The sequence below is a fragment of the Lytechinus pictus genome, chromosome 17, assembly GCF_037042905.1.
Source record: "Lytechinus pictus isolate F3 Inbred chromosome 17, Lp3.0, whole genome shotgun sequence".
Taxonomy (NCBI): domain Eukaryota; kingdom Metazoa; phylum Echinodermata; class Echinoidea; order Temnopleuroida; family Toxopneustidae; genus Lytechinus; species Lytechinus pictus.
In genome coordinates, this window is record NC_087261.1 from 3,276,197 (window position 1) to 3,295,539 (window position 19,343).

The window sequence follows — 19,343 nt, forward strand, 5'->3', positions numbered from 1 at the left end:
TTAGCCCATCTGATGATTAGACCAAGTAATATTAGACCAACCGTCAGTAAACCAGAATAACGGTGGTTAGCCAACTAAATATGAAATCTGCAATATTCATCAAGCAGTGTCATGGTGTAGACGTTAGACTAAATTTCATTGATAGGTATTAACAAACTTGTACACGAGCAGTGGCGTAATGAGCCATTACTTTTGTGGGGACACTGATATGGCGTATCGGGCAAAATTTATAAAAAGTTGCGAGCGAGCCAAATTTCGACATTTTATCTAAATTGAATGGCTATATTAAATGGCGTGATGCAGGTGAGACTGCCAGAGGCGCTCCACTTGTTTGTACATTTGCTTCACTCGCTCCCAAAATTTCTCGAAATTGTTGGGCATGATGAGCTACGCTTCCGAAATTGTTTTCAAAGCAAATATCTCCCTTTTTTTACTTTTCCTCAATACGCTGATGATTTGCAACATTTTAGACTATTTCTTCCAAGAAAAAGTAGAAGTGGAAGTAGTAGTAGTAGTAATAGTAGAAGTAGTAGTAGTTTTCAGAGTCAGCACTGCTGCTATATTGAATCGCGTAATGCAGGTGAGAGTATCACTACTTCTACTACTACTACTACTACTTCTTTCAAGAAGAAGTAGTAGTGGTAGTAGTAGCAGTAGTAGTAGTAGCAGTAGTAGTAGTAGAAGTGGTAGTAATAGTATTGATTGATTGATTGGTGGTGATTTTTTACCTGATTGCTAAGAAAGCATGAATGCTTGTAAGCAAGCAACCAGAGGACCGACGGCTTAAGGTCCTCTCCGAAGGACCTGGTACTGAGGTTTAAAGCCTTACCAAAGGGCACTAGCGCACCAAGTGGGAATCGAACCCGGGTCACCTGAATACGAATCCCCCGCTATACCGACTGAGCTATGCGCCACCGTAGTAGTAGTAGTAGTATTAGCAGTAGTAGTAGTAGTAGTAGTAGTAGTAGTAGTAGTAGTAGTAGTAGTAGTAGTAGTAGTAGTAGTAGTAGTAGTAGTAGTAGTAGTAGTAGTATAGTAGTATAGTTGTAGTAGTAGTAGTAGTAGTAGTATAGTAGTAGTGATAGTAGTAGCAGTAGTAATAGTAGTAGTAGTAGTAGTAGTAGTAGTAGTAGTAGTAGTAGTAGTAGTAGTAGTAGTAGTAGTAGTAGTAGTAGTAGTAGTAGTAGTAGTAGTAGTAGTAGTAGTAGTAGTAGTATAGTTGTAGTAGTAGTATACAGTGCGTCCCAAAAAAAACTATACACTTTTGAAATGGCTGCCAAATAAAAAAATGTATACCACTTTGGGGGGAAAGACTTATAGATATGGAAAGCCTATAAAGTCAACTTTCAAATGACACCAAAAAGTTGGAAAACTATTCATGCTTGAGCGAACACTGCCCACTGAAACAAAGGGTATGAAAATTAGGGTGGGCTGGAATTAGCCTTCCAATCTCTTTCAGGTTTTTTTGTTTGGTACTTGCAAAGTTGATGGTTATTTGGTGAATTAAAGATCAGTTGTGATCAGTTTGTTGTTTGTGAAAATTTAATGCGTTATTAAATTGAAATTTAATGCATGAGTGATCATGAATTGGGTGCAGCATTTTGTCTTATCATGTGGATCTCAACAATGTGTTCACGACAGTCAGGAGAAGAGGGGGTAATATGAGGTAGGTGAAGTACGTTGATGGGATAAAGGTCAACAGAACATTTAGCAACCCCTCTCTCAATCTCAAACCCCCCCCCCCCTCCTCCTGAGAGACTAAGCTCAGCTAGGCTGGGCAGGAATTAGCCTTACAGTTTTTTTGAGTGGTTAGTCCTTTTGAACTTGTTAAGCTAAATTAATGAGTGAGATAAGTTTTGGTTTCTTAGGCAAATTTCATGAGTTACTTAATTGAAATGTAATGCATGAGTGAACAGGAATTGTAATTTTATTGTAGCATATTCATCTTGTGAACCTCAGAAGTGTGTTTGTGAGAGTCAGAGTAATGTGATGGTACCCGTTACAAGCAAGAGGGCGAGATATGCTAAGACTTGGTTAAAAGGGCATTCCTCTTCTTTTTTTTTCTTTTACAAATTAAAAGTCATATGTACCCTCCCCTCTCCACCTCCATTTCCCAGCCCCCCCCCCCTCTCTCTGTCTCACTTCCTGCATTGTAGCCTATTCAAAACTTAACTGCCAAGTGACCGGTGGCTGATGGTCAGGTTTTTTTCAATGATTACCAAGAAATTTAATGATTAATGAAATAATTAATTGAAAAAAATGAATGTTTGATTGATCACATTGCACATTGAATAAGTTGATTTACTGATAAATTGTTGATTAAATGATTGATAGGAAAAAAAATGATGCCCCAATTCAGAATTAATCATTAAATCAACATTCTGCTCTGGACTTCACGCGTACATGACAATAGCCATCAATCTCTCAACAGGAGGGGAGGGCGGGAAAGAGGGAGGGGGCGGGGCTGAATGTTCTGTTGACCCTTATTCCATCAACCTACTTCTCTCACTTAAGTCCTATCTCACCCCCTATTCTCCCGACTCCCATGAACACATTGCTGAGATCCACATGATAAATTTGAAATACTGCCCAAAAGAGATCAAAATGATAAAGTTGAAATGCTGCCCAAAAAGTGTAATTTGTGTTCACTCATGCATTAAAGTTCAATTTAATAATTTATAAAATTTGCTTATGCAACCAAAACTGGTCATGGTTGATCATTAATTTATCACATCGCCCTTAACTTTGCAAGTTCGAGAGGATTTGCCTCTCAAAAACTTACATAAAATGGAAGGCTAATTCCAACCCACCCTAATTTTCATACCCTTTGTTTCAGTGGGCAGTACTCGCTCAAGCATGAATAGTTTTCCAACTTTTTGGTCTCATTTGAAAGTTGACTTTATTGTCTTTCCATATATGTAAGTCTTTTCCCCCAAAGTGCTACATTTTTTATTTGGCAGCCATTTCAAAAGTGTATAGTTTTTTTTGGACGCACTGTAGTGGTAGTAGTAGTAGTAGTATAGTAGTAGTAGTAGTAGTAGTAGTAGTAGTAGTAGTAGTAGTAGTAGTAGTAGTAGTAGTAGTACCACCACTACTACTACTACTACTACTACTACTACTACTACTACTACAACTGCTACTACTAATACTAGTAGTAGTAGTAGTAGTAGTAGTAGTAGAAGATAGTAGTAGTAGTAGTAGTAGTAGTAGTAGTAGTAGTAGTAGTAGTAGTAGTAGTAGTAGTAGTAGTAGTAGTAGTAGTTGTAGTAGTAGTAGTAGTAGTAGTAGTAGTAGTAGTAGTAGTAGTAGTAGTAGTAGTAGTAGTAGTAGTAGTAGTAATAGGAGTAATCTGTAGCCGCTATATAGTGGCAGTATCGTTATTATCATTATCATTTTCATGATCGCTATCATCATAAACTTGACCCTTATCATCACCATTTGTCATCAACATCATCATCATCATCCTCCTCCTCCTCCTCATCATCATCTTCCTCCTCGTCATCCTCATCATCGTCATCATATCATCATCTCTCTTCTCATCCTCCTCCTCCTCCTTCTTTTTCTTCTTCTTCTTCCTTCTTCTTCTTTTTCTTTTTCTTCGTCTTATCATTATTATTATTACGGTATACTATTATCATTATTATTACTCTCCTTCTTCTTCTTCTTGTCCTCCTTCTACTCTTCTTCATCATCATCTATCCAACCTATGCAAAGTTGATTGCTTTCATATTTTCTCACTGTATGTACGATAATCTTCAACTCCAAAGTATCCGTCCTCTGAAGATTATTTCAATGCAATGTACATGTAAATACTCAACAATATTGTTTAATTTTTAATTTTTATTTCAAGACATTTCAGACATTATCAAAAAGCATTTCATACACCACGCATTCATTGAGAGCACATAATTTACCAAAATCCCAGCTAGCTGAAAAACATCATCATGATTTTACAATATATCAAAAAAAAATTTAAAGAATAAAAATGTATAGTATACGCTTCATATTTTTTTTCATAATTTAGCAATAATTATTACAAAATGTAATTTCTAACGTCGTGAAAGTATCTAAAAATAAAATAATAAAAAATTGACATTTTTAATCAAACTTAAAAAATAGACCAGCAGTAAGTTACATGTCATAAGAAATATGAACTTGTAATTTTATATTAAAAACATGTTTTTTTTTAATACAGTATCTTGTGATAAAGTATGAATGCGTTAACTTTAAATTTGCGTTTATCTTGATTTTTTTTTGTAATAAGATGGCTTTGCATTTGCCATGTTTATTATTTATCATTGAAAGAACAAAGTCACAACCATTTCAATACATTCGGGTTTCTTTACACTATAGCACCCTTAGGCATTAACAAAATATATTATACACCAAATACTGATTAACAGAAATGCAACGACGTACAGACAAGTCATGACGATGAACAAACTGGAATGAAAAAAACGCACAATCATGACAATATGAATGCGTTTCTCTTCAAATTTGGAGTTCACGTCATTTCTTAACAAGATGCCTTTGTGACATTTATTATTGGAAGCACTTTACGAAATCGCAACCAGTTCAATATCTATTTTGTATGATAAGAACGTAATTAACGCGTATACATGCATGCATGACTTAGGCAGAACTAATGTGCAAAAAAAATCTATATAGAAAAATTATTGTGCAAAAGCGTGACACCTCCCAACTTACGTAAATTATATAAACACAATAAAATATTAAAGTGAATGCAAGCATTTTGCTATGTTTTTTATGGTTTACTTAATATCGATAATAATAATAAAACAATATCAATTTATTGGTTTAAATAGTATCGCTTACAATATTTGAAAAGCTGCTTTAATGACAACGGTACAGTTTTTGTCAAACTTGTATGTCATGCATGTATATTTGTATAACTTTTTTGTTTATTTTGTTTTATTTTTTGTTTTAGCATTATATACATTTACTGTATCCGTATGCAAACAAAATCGAAGATTGTGAAACAATAGTGAATACCCAACAAAACATAATGTAATGACATTTTCTCTCATTTTTCGTTGTTTTAGCAAAAGATCAGTTTGTACAAATACTATAAAAAATAATCATAATATATTATGTACAAACAAAATCGAAACTTTGAAACATTTTCAAGTAAAATACCCGACACGGGCTTACAATATGTTTGTTTTTGTCTTGTTTTTGTTTTGTTACGTTACGTTACGTTACGGAAATGATCCGTTGCCTTTATACACAATCATGATGAATTTTTACAGAATATAATTTAATAAATAAACATCTTTTTTTAAGTCCACTAAAACGTGAATACTTAAGTAACTCCAATAACTTTGGTGTTTTTTAAACATATTTCAAATCCGTGCCAAAAACGACGCGGCATATCTCGTACAGAGATGTGTAAATTAAGCGAACAAAATAATGAAATGTACACAAAAATGTGTATATGGTATAAATAAAACATAGGCACTTTGTAATACACAAATATAGGTTGCTTACCAGCAACAACCAAGGTGATTGATCAATAGCTTACAAAATTTGAAACGATGGGAAGAGAAAATATGAATTTCAAACCAAACATGAAAGATCTAAAACAAGCGAATAAACTACCCTATCCGAATGTTCCATTGGCATTTATGAAACACTAGTGTGAGTGCCCCCACCCCACCACTCGAAATCAAAATCAATTATTCCTTTAAAAGGTCGGGTGATTCTTGTTTCTTTTGTCAACTTGCGTCAGTAATTTCGTGTTCAGTATGATATTGCCGAAATATTCATTCCTGATAAATTTCAAATGGTACAAGATCATACACAATTAAAGTAACAAGCCTAACATTATTTTGATTTTTACACTTATTAATGATATTCTTTACACCACATTAAAGAGATTGATTTTATGCCACATTTTTTAGAAATGTGATTCAAATTTTAAAATAAAAATCAGGAATTGGTATCAGTTTCGCTTTCATGATTGATGTGATTATACAATATATAATGACAATAAATAGATGAACATAATTATAGGAATTCGAATCATGAATACAATTTTGAAAACATAGAACAGAATATGAAAACTAGATGCTGGTATCCAATTTCAAAATCTTGAGAAAAAAAAACAATGAAAGATTACTCTAATTATTTCTCAGCAAATTGCACCCCCAAAATAGAAATTAATGGACAAGTTATAGTCATTTGGTACATGAAAGTCTTGTTTCTACGCAGTTCAAATTTCAATTCGAAGCATTTAGGTTTGTTCCAAATGGAGTATGATTACTCTAACTGATCTTTATTTCCTCAAATTTTCAGTGAGAGTTACAAACAGAAAATAAGAATTGATAAGCTGTGATATTTTCATTTCTACTCAGTGTTGGTCGGATGACAAAAATAAGAACATTGTTTAGTTAATTTCTTATTTCTATAAATAATATAATATAAAAAGTGCATTTTTTTTCTTTGGTGTGCTTAGTACTGCGATTCTATCTTTCAGTGAAAGACTATATAAATATATTTAATAAAATATATCAATATTTTAATAAAAAGCATTTCAGTAAACAATTTCCCAATACGACAACAGAGACGTTCAGTAAAACAATATCTCGTTTTGAAACGGTCGGTTTCATCAAAAGTTTTTGGGAAAATTTCCGGAGAAATCTCAAACATTGGAATTCATATCTGATATTTGTATTTACGGGTGGAAATACTTATTCGGGCCTAGGCCCAATCACACATTCGCATCCAACAGTTACCCTCTCCGTCCCCCATGTGTATTGCGCAAAATCACCTGCGCAACCCGATTTCCTCAGGACGGCGATGTCCCTTTCGATCGGCCGACAGTAGCCGGCTGGGTTGGGGGTCTCATCGGCGGGGCAGTTATCGTCTTCGTCATCGTTGGTCTGGGGTATACTTCTCTGGGCTCTAGATCCAAGGTAGCAATTTTCGCATTCACACCTTGCCACCATGATTATTCTTGGCCACCTGTCACCGTCCATGTTTTGTTCCAGACTGTGAATTAAAAAGAAATATAGAGAGATACATACAATTATTACTCCAATTTTTTATTTCATGCATCTAGGTTTACGTTATCTCAGTCATGTTATGTTAAATCATAGCATACCTAGATACGAGCAGCATTATATCATTGATATAATTATTGCTGTAAAATTGTCATTGATTCACAATTGATTACTCGTAATAATTATCTTCATCTATAGGTGAAAAGGGGTTATCAATTTCTTATCTACGTGTTGACTTACCCTACCCCCCCCCCCCCCCCCCCCCGCGAGCCTCTCTTAGCCTCCTTTCTCTCCAAATTCCCATTCCTTTCAGTCAATAACAATCGTCTTTGGTTGTGCATTCATTGATCCAATGCTTGTAGTGAGTCTACCATTTCTGTCACATGTGTGTGCCCTCTCAAAGGGCGCTTCGAATAGGGAAATTCCCTTTTCTGTCCGGAAAGGGGCTTAGTCTTTAAGTTAGACACTCACTTACGCAAAGTGAAAATTAGCATTTTCAAGCAGTGACGTGATCATTTAATGGGGGAAGGGATTTTTACCGAATAGGCCCAGAATATTCAAAGATCTGTCTAAAATAATTATATTACATGTTCCAGCTGTTATAGATTTCCAATCAGCTAATACTGACCAAATATAATAGTGATATCTTCCCATTTTTATGCATTTCAACTTGTAATTACGTGTAAAGTGTAATATATGTGATTACTTTGAAAGAATCTGTCAGAGGAAACTAATGTGGTATCATTTGACTCTATTTCTATTTCACCCTACAACGGTGAAAGTGTGAATCCATTTATTTGTAAAATATTAGTATTTAAAAGCCAAATGGGGCATCGATTGTAGACTATTTTATAAACATTGCTCAACGCACATATGCATTGTTGAAAACAATAACACGCCACTCTTGGCTGATCTGTTTTGTGTACTATACTTAACACGAGTCATCGGACAATACTGTTTGTAGACTATATACACGTTTCACGAAAAACTAATTTCATAATGTGGAGAACACTTGCTACTTCAACATTACAGGGGTCTTATTTTTATGATTGATGTATATTGCATAGGCCTATTTAATATAAACAAGCACTTTCGTGCAGACACTTATTATCTGTGACTGAAATATCATCGTTTAATTTCTCTGCTCAGTTGCTCTAATTGTAACACATGTAGTATATGGAATGAAACTGGGATAGGTTTGTCACTTATACATCGTCACTTTTAAAGCACTAAAAAATTATTTTTAGGCGAAAATTTTCAGGGTTTCAAGTTATCACAGACACGGTTGATAATTCAGACCTTACAGCTCATTTGAGAAGGTCAAATAAATGTTGCCCATATTCTTTAAGAGAAAGAGGGGGGAAAAATCCCTTTGACATAATTTAAATAAGGCATGAAATGAAATGTACCGATTTTGATTTCACCTCTACCACACCCACTATCGAACAATAAAATGTATTTATATATCAGATCGTATCTACATTTGAATTATTGTCTACCAGTTCAATTTATAACTTAATTGACGTCACTAAAAAAAAACTGAATGCCCATGCAAAGTACACTGTCTTTTATCAGATTGCCGAAAATACGACAAGGCGGATGCATCCCCATGTTTGCATCAAAGGAATAGAAGGGTTGCAGGTTTTTGAGGTCAGCCCACCCGCCCAAAAACGCAACGGGATAAATAGAGCATTGACTGCCGTTTATAATTTTTTTTTTTGTACTATGAATGAATGATTGAAGGTCAATGAATTAATTTTTTCCATTACTCACAAGAAAAATATCACAAAGTCGAATAATGAAATAATAGCTTATTTTATTATATTATAGCTGACTGGGTTCATACACATATCTCGATTTGATTGATATTTCTGTAAAAATAACTTTGAATGCATGTAAAGAAATAAATGGGGGTAAAATGAAAATATTTCTTTCCATCTAAAAAGATGAATCGCGCTCATTAGAATTCTTTGTAAATTTCATTTCAAGATTATATTTTTCAAAGTACATTATATTAACAATGGAAATGTGAAATCAAATTCATGGAGTAAAAAATGAAAGGGGGGATAACGTTTTATATCCATTTGAATAAATCGGAAATAGATTTTATACCAATCAACATTTTTGTTGTTGCTAATGCGGCGACTACTAGAATATCTTTTATTTTCTATTTCTAAACTTTAGCGTGTTCCATTATTTTCGGGGGGTGGGTGGAAGTGGTAACGTACGCGGTCCCTTCTTCGGGGATTCCCTCGGTGATGACGTAATGGGTTGCGTAAAATCACGTAAGGGCCCTGGTATGCGAGGGCAGTCGAAAGTATTTCCTACTAATACTCTTACAACTCTAGCTGACAATAATCTGATGTATATTGTCCGTTGGAATTTAACCAAATTGTATCTCTTTCATTTGCTCCAGCCTTCCTCTCTTACTTCGACCCCCTTCATTATCATTATTCGATCCTCAACCTCAATTTTTCTCATTCTTCTCCTCCTTTTCTAGTCTTCTATCGTATATTAGAAAATTTAGTTTATGCATAACTAATCACGCTTAAAAGGGTAAGGCAGTCTTAAACCCCCTTTTCACGATCTTGAGAAGGGGAGAAAGGACGAAAGTATGAAAAACAATTTGAACTTACGGCAAACTGGGGCACGTGCTCATCCTTGCGGGTGTAGGTGAGGGGAAAGCAATTCCGTGTCTGATGGGCCGTGCGGGCGTAGGCCACATCACAAAACTGGCTGAACTATTCGAGTCAACTTCTCTGTCATATTTCAACTTCAACACCTTCTTGTTCAGGTCAGCGCAATTGTCTGTTTGTCGTCCTTCCATCCTGTCCGAGTTTGATTCCGAGTTTCTCTGCCTTTTGAATTGTTTGTTGAGTCTGTTTCTCCTCGGTTTGTTCCTGTTTCGTGCAGCATCGGCTAAGTCATGGAACGCCACCAGCATGCACAGTGTCATGATGAATCCCTTGTGTACCATTTCCTGTCAGAAAAGATATTTAAAATAAAATTTCACGAAAGTTCAGCATTTTCAAAGCGATTTTCCGAGACAAATCTATCGTACGCATTATCTTAAAATATGAAATGAACGTGTATGAAAAAAAATAAACAGCAAATCTCCCATAACACAACATAATGATCTGAGATGTTGATTTCTGAATATCAAGGACAAGGGGTGCAAAAGCAGAGAATTAAGAAATTATTAGCTAGGTGTTGGAATCTTTAAGAATTTTTTCTCCGTGTTTGCTTACAATTTGGGAGATGTTTTAACTGGGAGGTTCGCCACGAGCCCCGCACGATCGCAAATGATTCTTTCAATGAAGAGACTTTGCCGCTGCCGCACTCGATAAATAGACTAGTCCTCACCCCAAAAAGGAAGTGGTTAAAAATAGAACAAGATTCACAAAAGAGGGGATCCGAACTCAATATTTATTAGGGAGAGGAGGTGTATTGCCAATGGGTGGGGCTTTGAGGAACAGGCACATAGCTCGGTCGAGAATTTACGGATTTTTCCGGGTTTTTTCGAATTCTTGATTTCCTTGCAATATTATCTGAAAAGTGTATATTCTTTAATAATGCTATATATAGGAAAAAAATATTAACTCTGTATTTTCATGTATAAAGTATACTAAGACAACAATATTCCAGTGCAGAGAATAACAAAAGTTTAGGCAAATATATAGTTACTTAAACCGAAAGCTAATAAAAAATACATGAAAGAACAAAAAATATTTGCTCTGAATAAATTCAATAAGTTATCTTTTTTCCACCTGGGTAATATTTCATTTCATGAACAATAAATTAGAATATGTTATTTTCTTTTCAAAACAAAGCAAAAATAATGTGAATTTCGCATCTTCTTTTTTTTTTCTTCTTAACATAATCATTCTAGTTGTACTTGTAACATTTAGGACCTATGCTTGCCCTCTCTTGCAAAAAAAAGACAATTTCGATCGTCGAAATAGCTCGTTATATACTAGGTTTATTCGATAATCATTAAAAAAAAGTATTGTAAAACACTCTAACTGACAGATGATCAAATATGTATGTTTTCAGTAGTACGTTATACCAATCATTTCTAAACGGGTTACAAGCAAACTAAATAACAATATAAATTCAAAAAATATTATTTAAAAAACACACATTTGCCCAAAAAAATCTGATTCGTAGGGCTAAAGCAATTCAAAATTATTTTCAAACACTCAAAGCAAAGGCAAATGAAATAAGACTTGAACTGTCACGAGTTCTATAATAACAAGAAATATATACCATCTGACATGTCTATAGTGTAAAGCTGTGCATTTACATAAGTCGAATTTTTCCCCAAAACAGCTAGCGCATTCCGTAAATTCTAAAAAGATTGAACCAAACAAAATGCACACACAATACTACAGAGCATCTCGCTGCTCCAAGATGATGAGCGCGAAAACTAAAAAAAAATAAATAGAAGTTGTACATCGCCTTCATAGAGTCCTTACCCCTATTGACACCATGGTTGTTAAATTATATTCTTCTTCACAGAAACTTTTAGAACTTGGTTCATCTGATCCTCTACCAATTTGAGTTGCCTCCACTTTCGGGATACCTACCTATATATGCATTTAGCTGGATGTTTTTTCGAACGGAAAAAATATATTTTTAGATTATGACACTGCGACTCGTCCACGTGCATGGCAACGCTGCAGCGCGCTGGTGTCCGTGCGGCGTTTCGATTTTTTGGGGGATGTCCCGGAAAAAGTCTAATTTTCAGACGCAACTTGATTTTTTCGCGTTGCCTTTTGAAATCAATTGATTATTACACCCGATAAACAAATATGAGACTTAACGTTGTTTTATTTATAGTTAGAAATTTCGTTTAATGGTGATTAAATTGAAACAAAGGAATAATTAAAAGAATCAAATTAATAACTAAATTCTACTCGATAATACTGGTCAAAATAATAATTGAGATGGTCATAGTATTGCGCAAGCTTCCACTCTCTTGGATTCTCGGATTCTTATATTTATTTATCATTATAATTATTATGATATTACTTTATTGTTATCTAAAAACCAGTTTGTTTATTTGTTACAATGGTAACAACAACATTTGACACTTGTGTAAAAAACAGGAGTTTCCTAATAACAATGATATAATGATGTGATGCTAAAGATTATAGTGGCAGAAGCAAATTTTGCTGAAGCTGCAATGATAAGTGAGAGCAAAAGATAGGAATATCTACCATTATATCGTAATTATCATCATCATTATCATCGTCGTCGCAGTCGTTGTCCGTATCATCATCATCACCGCCGCCACAACAACCACCATCACGATCATCACCTCCATGATCATCAATGTTCTCGTCATTGTCATCATCTTCATCATAACCATCATCACTATCACCATTATTAAAGTACATGTATACCAGATCGGTCATATTTACTTATTTGATTGATTCTGACCAAATTATCTTAATCGTTATTCGTTACAATCATCCCCTCCAGTGGCGTCATGAGCCTGAAATTGTGAGGGGGCCATCAGATATGGCAAATCAGGCAAGATTTATAAAACGTTGCGAGCGAGCGAACATATCGGGGAAAAAATTCGCCATCTTGATTACAAAAATCATTTTTTGTGATACTTTTTCTGCATAATATTAAAGAAAATATTATCATCCTTCACCCTTCTCTCTTTCCCTTTTAAAACTGTTGTCTTTTTTTTGGGTGGTGGTGAAAAATATGGGGGCAAGAGCCCTCCATCCCCTCCCCACCCTGGATGCCACTGAAATGTATAAATGTAAATCATATACACTGTAAAAACTGTGGTGTTAAAACTGACACCAGTTGGTGTTGATAGAGGACCACACCCTGAGGTGTTAAAATTATACCTTAAAGATTGAACATAACACCAAAGGTGTTGTAATAACACATATAGGTGTTAAACTAACACTGTCAATTTAACACCGGTGTAAAATAACTGATGTGGTCCTCTATAAACGCCGGTTAACACCACAGTTTTTGCTATGTAGAAATGCATCACCTATAGAAAAGGGGGAGTTAAAATAGAAATGATTTGAAATCGATTGTTATTTCAATTGCATGTTTTCAATAATTAATCAGTCTATCCTGTTATACTCTTGTACTAGGACTCTGACAGGATATAGAAGCATATTCTATATTGTATCGTCCTCCTTTAATTTCCATGAGTTTGAAGATAGGTCCTCATTAAGGCAATCAAAATATTGATCATCGGGTAATAATCCTTTACTCTGAAATTATATAAGTAGAGCATGTGATTTGCATGTCGTTCTCATTACAATAATTTTTGGCAACATGTCAAATGAAGGTTATAGATTTGGATAAATAAATAAAAAATAACAAAAAATCGTATGTTAAACAGGATGCAGTCAGTCATCAAAAACAATATTTTGTGAGCAATGTTGTATTTTAAAAACCGGAAAAACAGGAATTCGATGCCGAAGAACAAACAGAACTGTGAAAAACAATGAATTAAACTAGACTGGATATCGAATTGATACGTACACAATCACAAAACACAAACAAACTTGATTCAAATCTAATTTGTAATTATGGTAATGAAATATAATGATCAAGACTATGGGGTGGAGGGGGATGTGCAAAAAAAATGATAGTGTAGCTGGAGCACCGTTCCCTTTTCTTCCTTTTTTCAGTACCTTGTAATATCAGTTGATGATTCATGTCTTTTTTCAATACCATTTCAAGAAACGCAATAACTAATTATGATTAAGAATTGAAAAAAATATGCATATCGTCTCGAAACAGACAATTTTAAAGAATCTCCCTCCTATTCATTGTTGATTAATTATTGTCTATACCTGTATACTAACTGTGTTTGTTCTTTGCTTAATTATTGCTCCCGATAGAAAACGAATCATCTTTGGCATCAAATATGGATCTATTTATAGAGTTATCGGTTTCAGTATATGAATATGAATATGATCCCTATATTTATTAGTTAATCATTAGGCTCAATCTTTGTCCCACCCCTCACCAAATATACCTTAAGCGAATAATGGAATCTGATGTTGGGGGAAAACTCAAAGTTTTTTGTCCAAAAGAAGTTTTTCTTATAATTCGATTTTTATTTTCATACTTCAAGAAAAAGTATTAGCATTTGAAGAATAGCTTCCGGTTAATGGTGATCACGTAGTACAGAACAGCAAGACAATAAAATACATACAGCAATAAGAAAGAATCCATAATTATCAAAGTGAAACTTCATCAGCGGATTATTTAGATAAAAACTTATATTTCTTCAACTTTCGTTTCATTTGAAGTTATCGTCTTCTTTCTATTCTCTTGTCAAAGTATTTTCATGTCGCAATAAAGATCAGAATGGACAGACTCTTTTTTTTAACTTTACAGAATGCATCTTTTTATTAGTAGTAATAAACGAACCGGAAGCTGAACAATTTGAGCAATTTTGGTAATTTGGAAGAAATATTCTTTGGACTCATTTACTTTTCTTCTTTGTTTATATATCTAGTCGTAAACTTAATATTTTAATTGAAATCACAAAAATTGCCAAAAGATGTATTATTGCAGTATGTATGAAAAAATGTGACCCAATAAATTGCTTCTTCGCCCTTTTCTCTCTGTTTCCCTTCCACCATCAATTTCTTCTCTTCTCTCTCCCTCTTTGCCTCTCTTCTCTCTTCCACTATTTCTATTCCTTTCTGCTTTCCAATTCATTTCCTGTATCCACTCATATTTACATGTATTTTGAATATTTTTTCAATTTTTTTATTGATCAGTGAGTATTGATTTCAATTTATTTATGACATACTTTGTTACATATATGTCTATATTGAAATTTGTTCGTAGTACTATAAGTTTTTTTACCTTGTTATTGATGATTTTGTTTGAAATGTAAACTTTCGCAATTCGGCTTTTGCCGCAAAGAAAGGATTTTTAATAAACCATTTTGAATTGAATTGCATTGAATTGAATTACGTTGATGTATTTGGTTGTTTTTTTTTCAATTCAATAATCATGTTAATTTTTAGTTTTACAATAATCTATTTTCGTTAAACCAAGAGGTATACTCTCATTTACTTTTCAAATTCGAATAATGAATCCGAATTTGAAGTAGTCCTTTCAGATTCAGGTATTTTAATCTGAATCTGGAAAGGCATTGCTAGCAAGAAACGTTGTGGCAAAATCACAATGGAGAACGTTTACTAAAGAATGTCAATATGAAAAGAGTTTGGACAGTTTACTATATGGTTCAGCGATCCCTACTCGCATTTGATTTTTTCCACATATTGATGCTAAAGAAAATACATGTTTCAGTTTCACTCTAAATTTTAATTCAATCACAATGACAAAAATATGCATAATAGAGCAAAGAGGATCAAAATGCGAGAATTCAATGTATAATTAAGAGTATTATCTTGAGCCGGGATTATTGCCCCAAAAAACACGGCACAATATAGTACATTCCATTGCAGTGGCGCATTGAGTCAAAGATTTCTTGGGGAAAATTTGGCATTTCTAGAGCAAATTTTCTTAGCAGTCACTGACCTCTGCATGCATCTCATTGGAATCCATCTTGAAATCAGGGACCCCCTCAATATAGAAGAGGTGTTAGAAATGGAGGATAATCATGTGAACAGGTACCACAGGTAATGAATATTTTAAATAATCGGTAAGAATCGAGTAATATCAGACGAGTAAAAAAAAAAACTAGTACTGATATTTCAATAAAACTGGTTGGGGAAATACAAAGTTATATGATATTTTAAAAGTTTGATTTTTTTTCGGTAAAATAGAAATGCTTATTCATGACGATATGCGTATGAAATAATATTTTCACAAAGTATTGTTAAATTTCACAATTCAATAACCTCATTATTTTCCATAGGAATTTGATGACATTTTCTGCGTATTCTGTTTATCAAGAAAATATTATTTCAGTCCAGAGTACCCCTTTAAAAGCAGATTTTGTTGTTTCCTGCATTTCTTACTCTAGGGATTATGGGATCTAAATTAAATTTCCAAATAGATACATGTAGATAATTTATTAAAGAGTTTTTGAATTGCCATCCCGTTTTAAAGAAAGAAACAAAGAAAACGAAACGGAAAATGGACCGGTGGTGTTTAGGGGTATAGGGGTGATGTATATCGGTTTTAAAAGAAAAGTAAATAATGCAAGGATTCTCTTTATCATCCATTAAAACATTAATCTTTCCTTCCAAGCTTATGATATAAGAGAGAAAGCATTCTTCATCCCGTTTAAAGAAAGAAACAAAGAATACGAAATGGTGAATGGACCGGTAGTGTTTAGGGGTATATATAGGGGTGATGTATCGGTTTTAAAAGAAAACTAAATAATGCCAGGTTTCTCTGCATTATCCGTTAAAACTTAAACTTTCCTTCCAAGCTTATGATATAAGAGAGAAAGCATTCTTCATAATCCGTTTTACAGTAGTTCCGAAAATGATCAATATACAATGGCAGTATAGACCAAGTGACGGTTGAACACACACTGCAAAAACTCTGGTGTTGATTTAACACCAGCCAGGAATATATGTATGTCCACACCAGAGAAGTGTTTAAACAACACCAGTTTCGTTTTGGTCCAAAACCAGATTAGTATTATACATGAACATGTTGAATCAAACCGATGCTGTTTTATAAAACAGCATCGGTTTGATTCAACATGTTCAATACTTCTCTGGTGTGGACATATTATATATTCCGGGCTGATGTTAAATCAAGTTTTTGCAGTGCACGTAGATATAAGACCATCTGCTAGTAGACCAAGTGGGTTAAGCCTTGATGTTGTTATACGAGCTGAGAATTAGACCATCTGCTATATGACCAAGTGGGTTTAGCAATGATTGTGAAAGACAAACTGAGAATTAGACCATCTGCTAGTAGACCAAGTGGGTTTAGCCATGTTAGTGTGATATGAGCTGAGAATTAGACCATCTGCTAGTAGACCAAGGGGGTTTAGCCTTGATGGTGTTATATGAGCTGAGAATTAGACCATCTGCTAGTAGACCAAATGGGTTATTTAGCCTGATGGTGTTATATGAGCTGAGAATTAGACCATCTGCTATATGACCAAGTGGGTTTAGCCTTGATGGTGTTATATGAGCTGAGAATTAGACCATCTGCTAGTAGACCAACAGGGTTTAGCCATAATAGTGTTAATTGATATGAGAGTTAGACCATCTGATAGTAGACCAAGTGGGTTTAGCCTTGATGGTGTTATATGAGCTGAGAATTAGACCATCTGCTAGTAGACCAAGTGGGTTTAGCCATGTTAGTGTGATATGAGCTGAGAATTAGACCATCTGCTAGTAGACCAAGTGGGTTTAGCCATGTTAGTGTGATATGAGCTGAGAATTAGACCATCTGCTAGTAGACCAAGTGGGTTTAGCCATGTTAGTGTGATATGAGCTGAGAATTAGACCATCTGCTAGTAGACCAAGTGGGTTAGCCATAATAGTGTTAATTGATATGAGAGTTAGACCATCTGATAGTAGACCAAGTGGGTTTAGCCTTGATGGTGTTATATGAGCTGAGAATTAGGCCATCTGCTAGTAGACCAAGTGGGTTTAGCCTTGATGGTGTTATATGAGCTGATAATTAGACCATCTGCTAGTAGAGCAAGCGGTGTTATATGAGAATTAGACCATCTGCTAGTAGACCAACTGGGTTTAGCCATAATAGTGTTAATTGATATGAGAGTTAGACCATCTGCTATAAAGTAGACCAAGTGGGTCTAGTCATGATAGTCTTAGACGATCTGAGAACTAGACTACCTGCTAGTAAACCAGGTGGATACAATCCTACATGTCCTAGAAAAGGGTTGGGATAGAACGGCGAAAAAAAATATTGCGGCTGAAGTGGAGACCAGCGATTCACCGTGAGCGTGAACTGGGCGTTGTGGCGTGCGCCTGTAATCCAAGCTATGCGGGGAAGTTACAAATTGATGCAGAGGTTCGAGCCCTGGTCACGTCTTTCGGATGGTGACGTTAAAGGTCGGTCCCAGACGTAAATAATCATATCTGATTGATACACGTCTGACAAAACTCAAATACACACACACACACACACACACGCCCCCTATAATCAATAAACCATAAAGTACAGTAGGCCTATTCCGCTGCCACTGAATTCCCGGTACATGTTTGCGGTCGCATAGTGGAAGCTAAATGGAAAAGAGTAGGAAAATAACATGGAGTTCATGAAGGCATCAACGCTGTGACGTTTTCTCCTTCATGAATTGAGATGGAAAATAAAACTGCATTGGAAACATTCTTCAACAAGATGTTATTCTGAGAAATTACATTAACGGGAAAGGGGGTTTTGTATGTGTGTTTCTCTGTCAACATAACGAGACATAGATGTCGTTTATTGCATTATCCAAATTAATTCTATCCCAAGAACTCAAATAGTAAAAATTTTAAAAGCCAATTAAGTGAAACATGATCCAGTGTTGACTCAAAGCTAAGATTCTTGTTTGTAGTTAAGTCAGCTTGATATGATGGACGATAAAGATACTTAAAACATTTTTTTTATTTGTAGGCCTATGTTTTATTGATTTCATGATCACAAACAAAACTTCTTATTTTGGACTTGGTTTTATCACAATATATGCATCAAATAGCACAGATAATAGGTTTGTGCTTTGTAATGTTGTCTGATATTACTTTAAAAAAAATTAAATATTGTTATAAGTTCTAGAAATAGCCATGTCTTCTCCATGCAGACAAGGGACCTGTTAGATATTATAGGACAACTGCACTAAATAGCTGGCTACAATGACAGAGCGCAGATATTACAAAACTGACATTAGATAGACATGGCAGGAAGACAAAAACAACTAATTTCGAGACAAAAAAGGGAATTATGACTGAGCTGTTGATAAGAAGACAGGAAAATATGGAAGATTCGTGTTTTTTATTTCCAGACGGTTCTTATTTCAACTACTTCCATGAAAGCATTCATTCAATCATTGATAACTATTGATCTGAATCGGATTTTATATAATAGAAAAAAGGAACAAGGATAATCTGAAATTAAAAGGACGAGACATTTTTTCCCCCACTTTCTCATTCAGACAATGATATCAGAAACAACAGCCTTTGGTGTCATTCATGTTGTAACATCTTAAGTCTGAAAATAGTGATTTTTCTAAGAAAATGAAAAATAGATGAGCAGAAAAATGACAAATGAATCAAATAGAAAAAAATATAAACAGAAGTGACTCGGTTTGAAAAATAAACTATCCAAAGAGTCAATGTTTCTACGTAGCACTATACAAGTCATTGTATGCAACAAGTGCAT

At 34.5% G+C, this 19,343-nt stretch overlaps 1 protein-coding gene across 2 annotated transcripts; it reads right to left on the minus strand.

Annotated features, from left to right (window-relative positions):
- Positions 1-6,464: 6,464 nt before the first annotated feature.
- LOC129279838 (uncharacterized) lies at positions 6,465-11,579 on the minus strand. 2 transcript variants are annotated; one of them, XM_054915894.2, is made up of 3 exons: positions 11,498-11,579; positions 9,659-10,002; positions 6,465-7,011 (listed from the first exon to the last, which is right to left on the minus strand). In XM_054915894.2, the coding sequence occupies exons 1-3, from the start codon at positions 11,510-11,512 to the stop codon at positions 6,711-6,713; spliced, it is 660 nt and encodes a 219-aa protein (XP_054771869.2). In that variant the 5' UTR covers positions 11,513-11,579; the 3' UTR covers positions 6,465-6,710. The 2 variants fall into 2 exon arrangements, with proteins under 2 accessions (XP_054771869.2, XP_054771870.2); XM_054915895.2 differs by lacking the exon at positions 11,498-11,579 and adding an exon at positions 10,271-10,338 and having other exon boundaries at positions 6,612-7,011.
- Positions 11,580-19,343: the final 7,764 nt, after the last annotated feature.

Coding starts and splice junctions, on each gene's coding strand:
- LOC129279838 (XM_054915894.2), bottom strand. Junction 7,012..9,658: donor AGCACGTGCCCCAGTTTGCC/GTAAGTTCAAAT, acceptor TTTAATTCACAG/TCTGGAACAAAACATGGACG.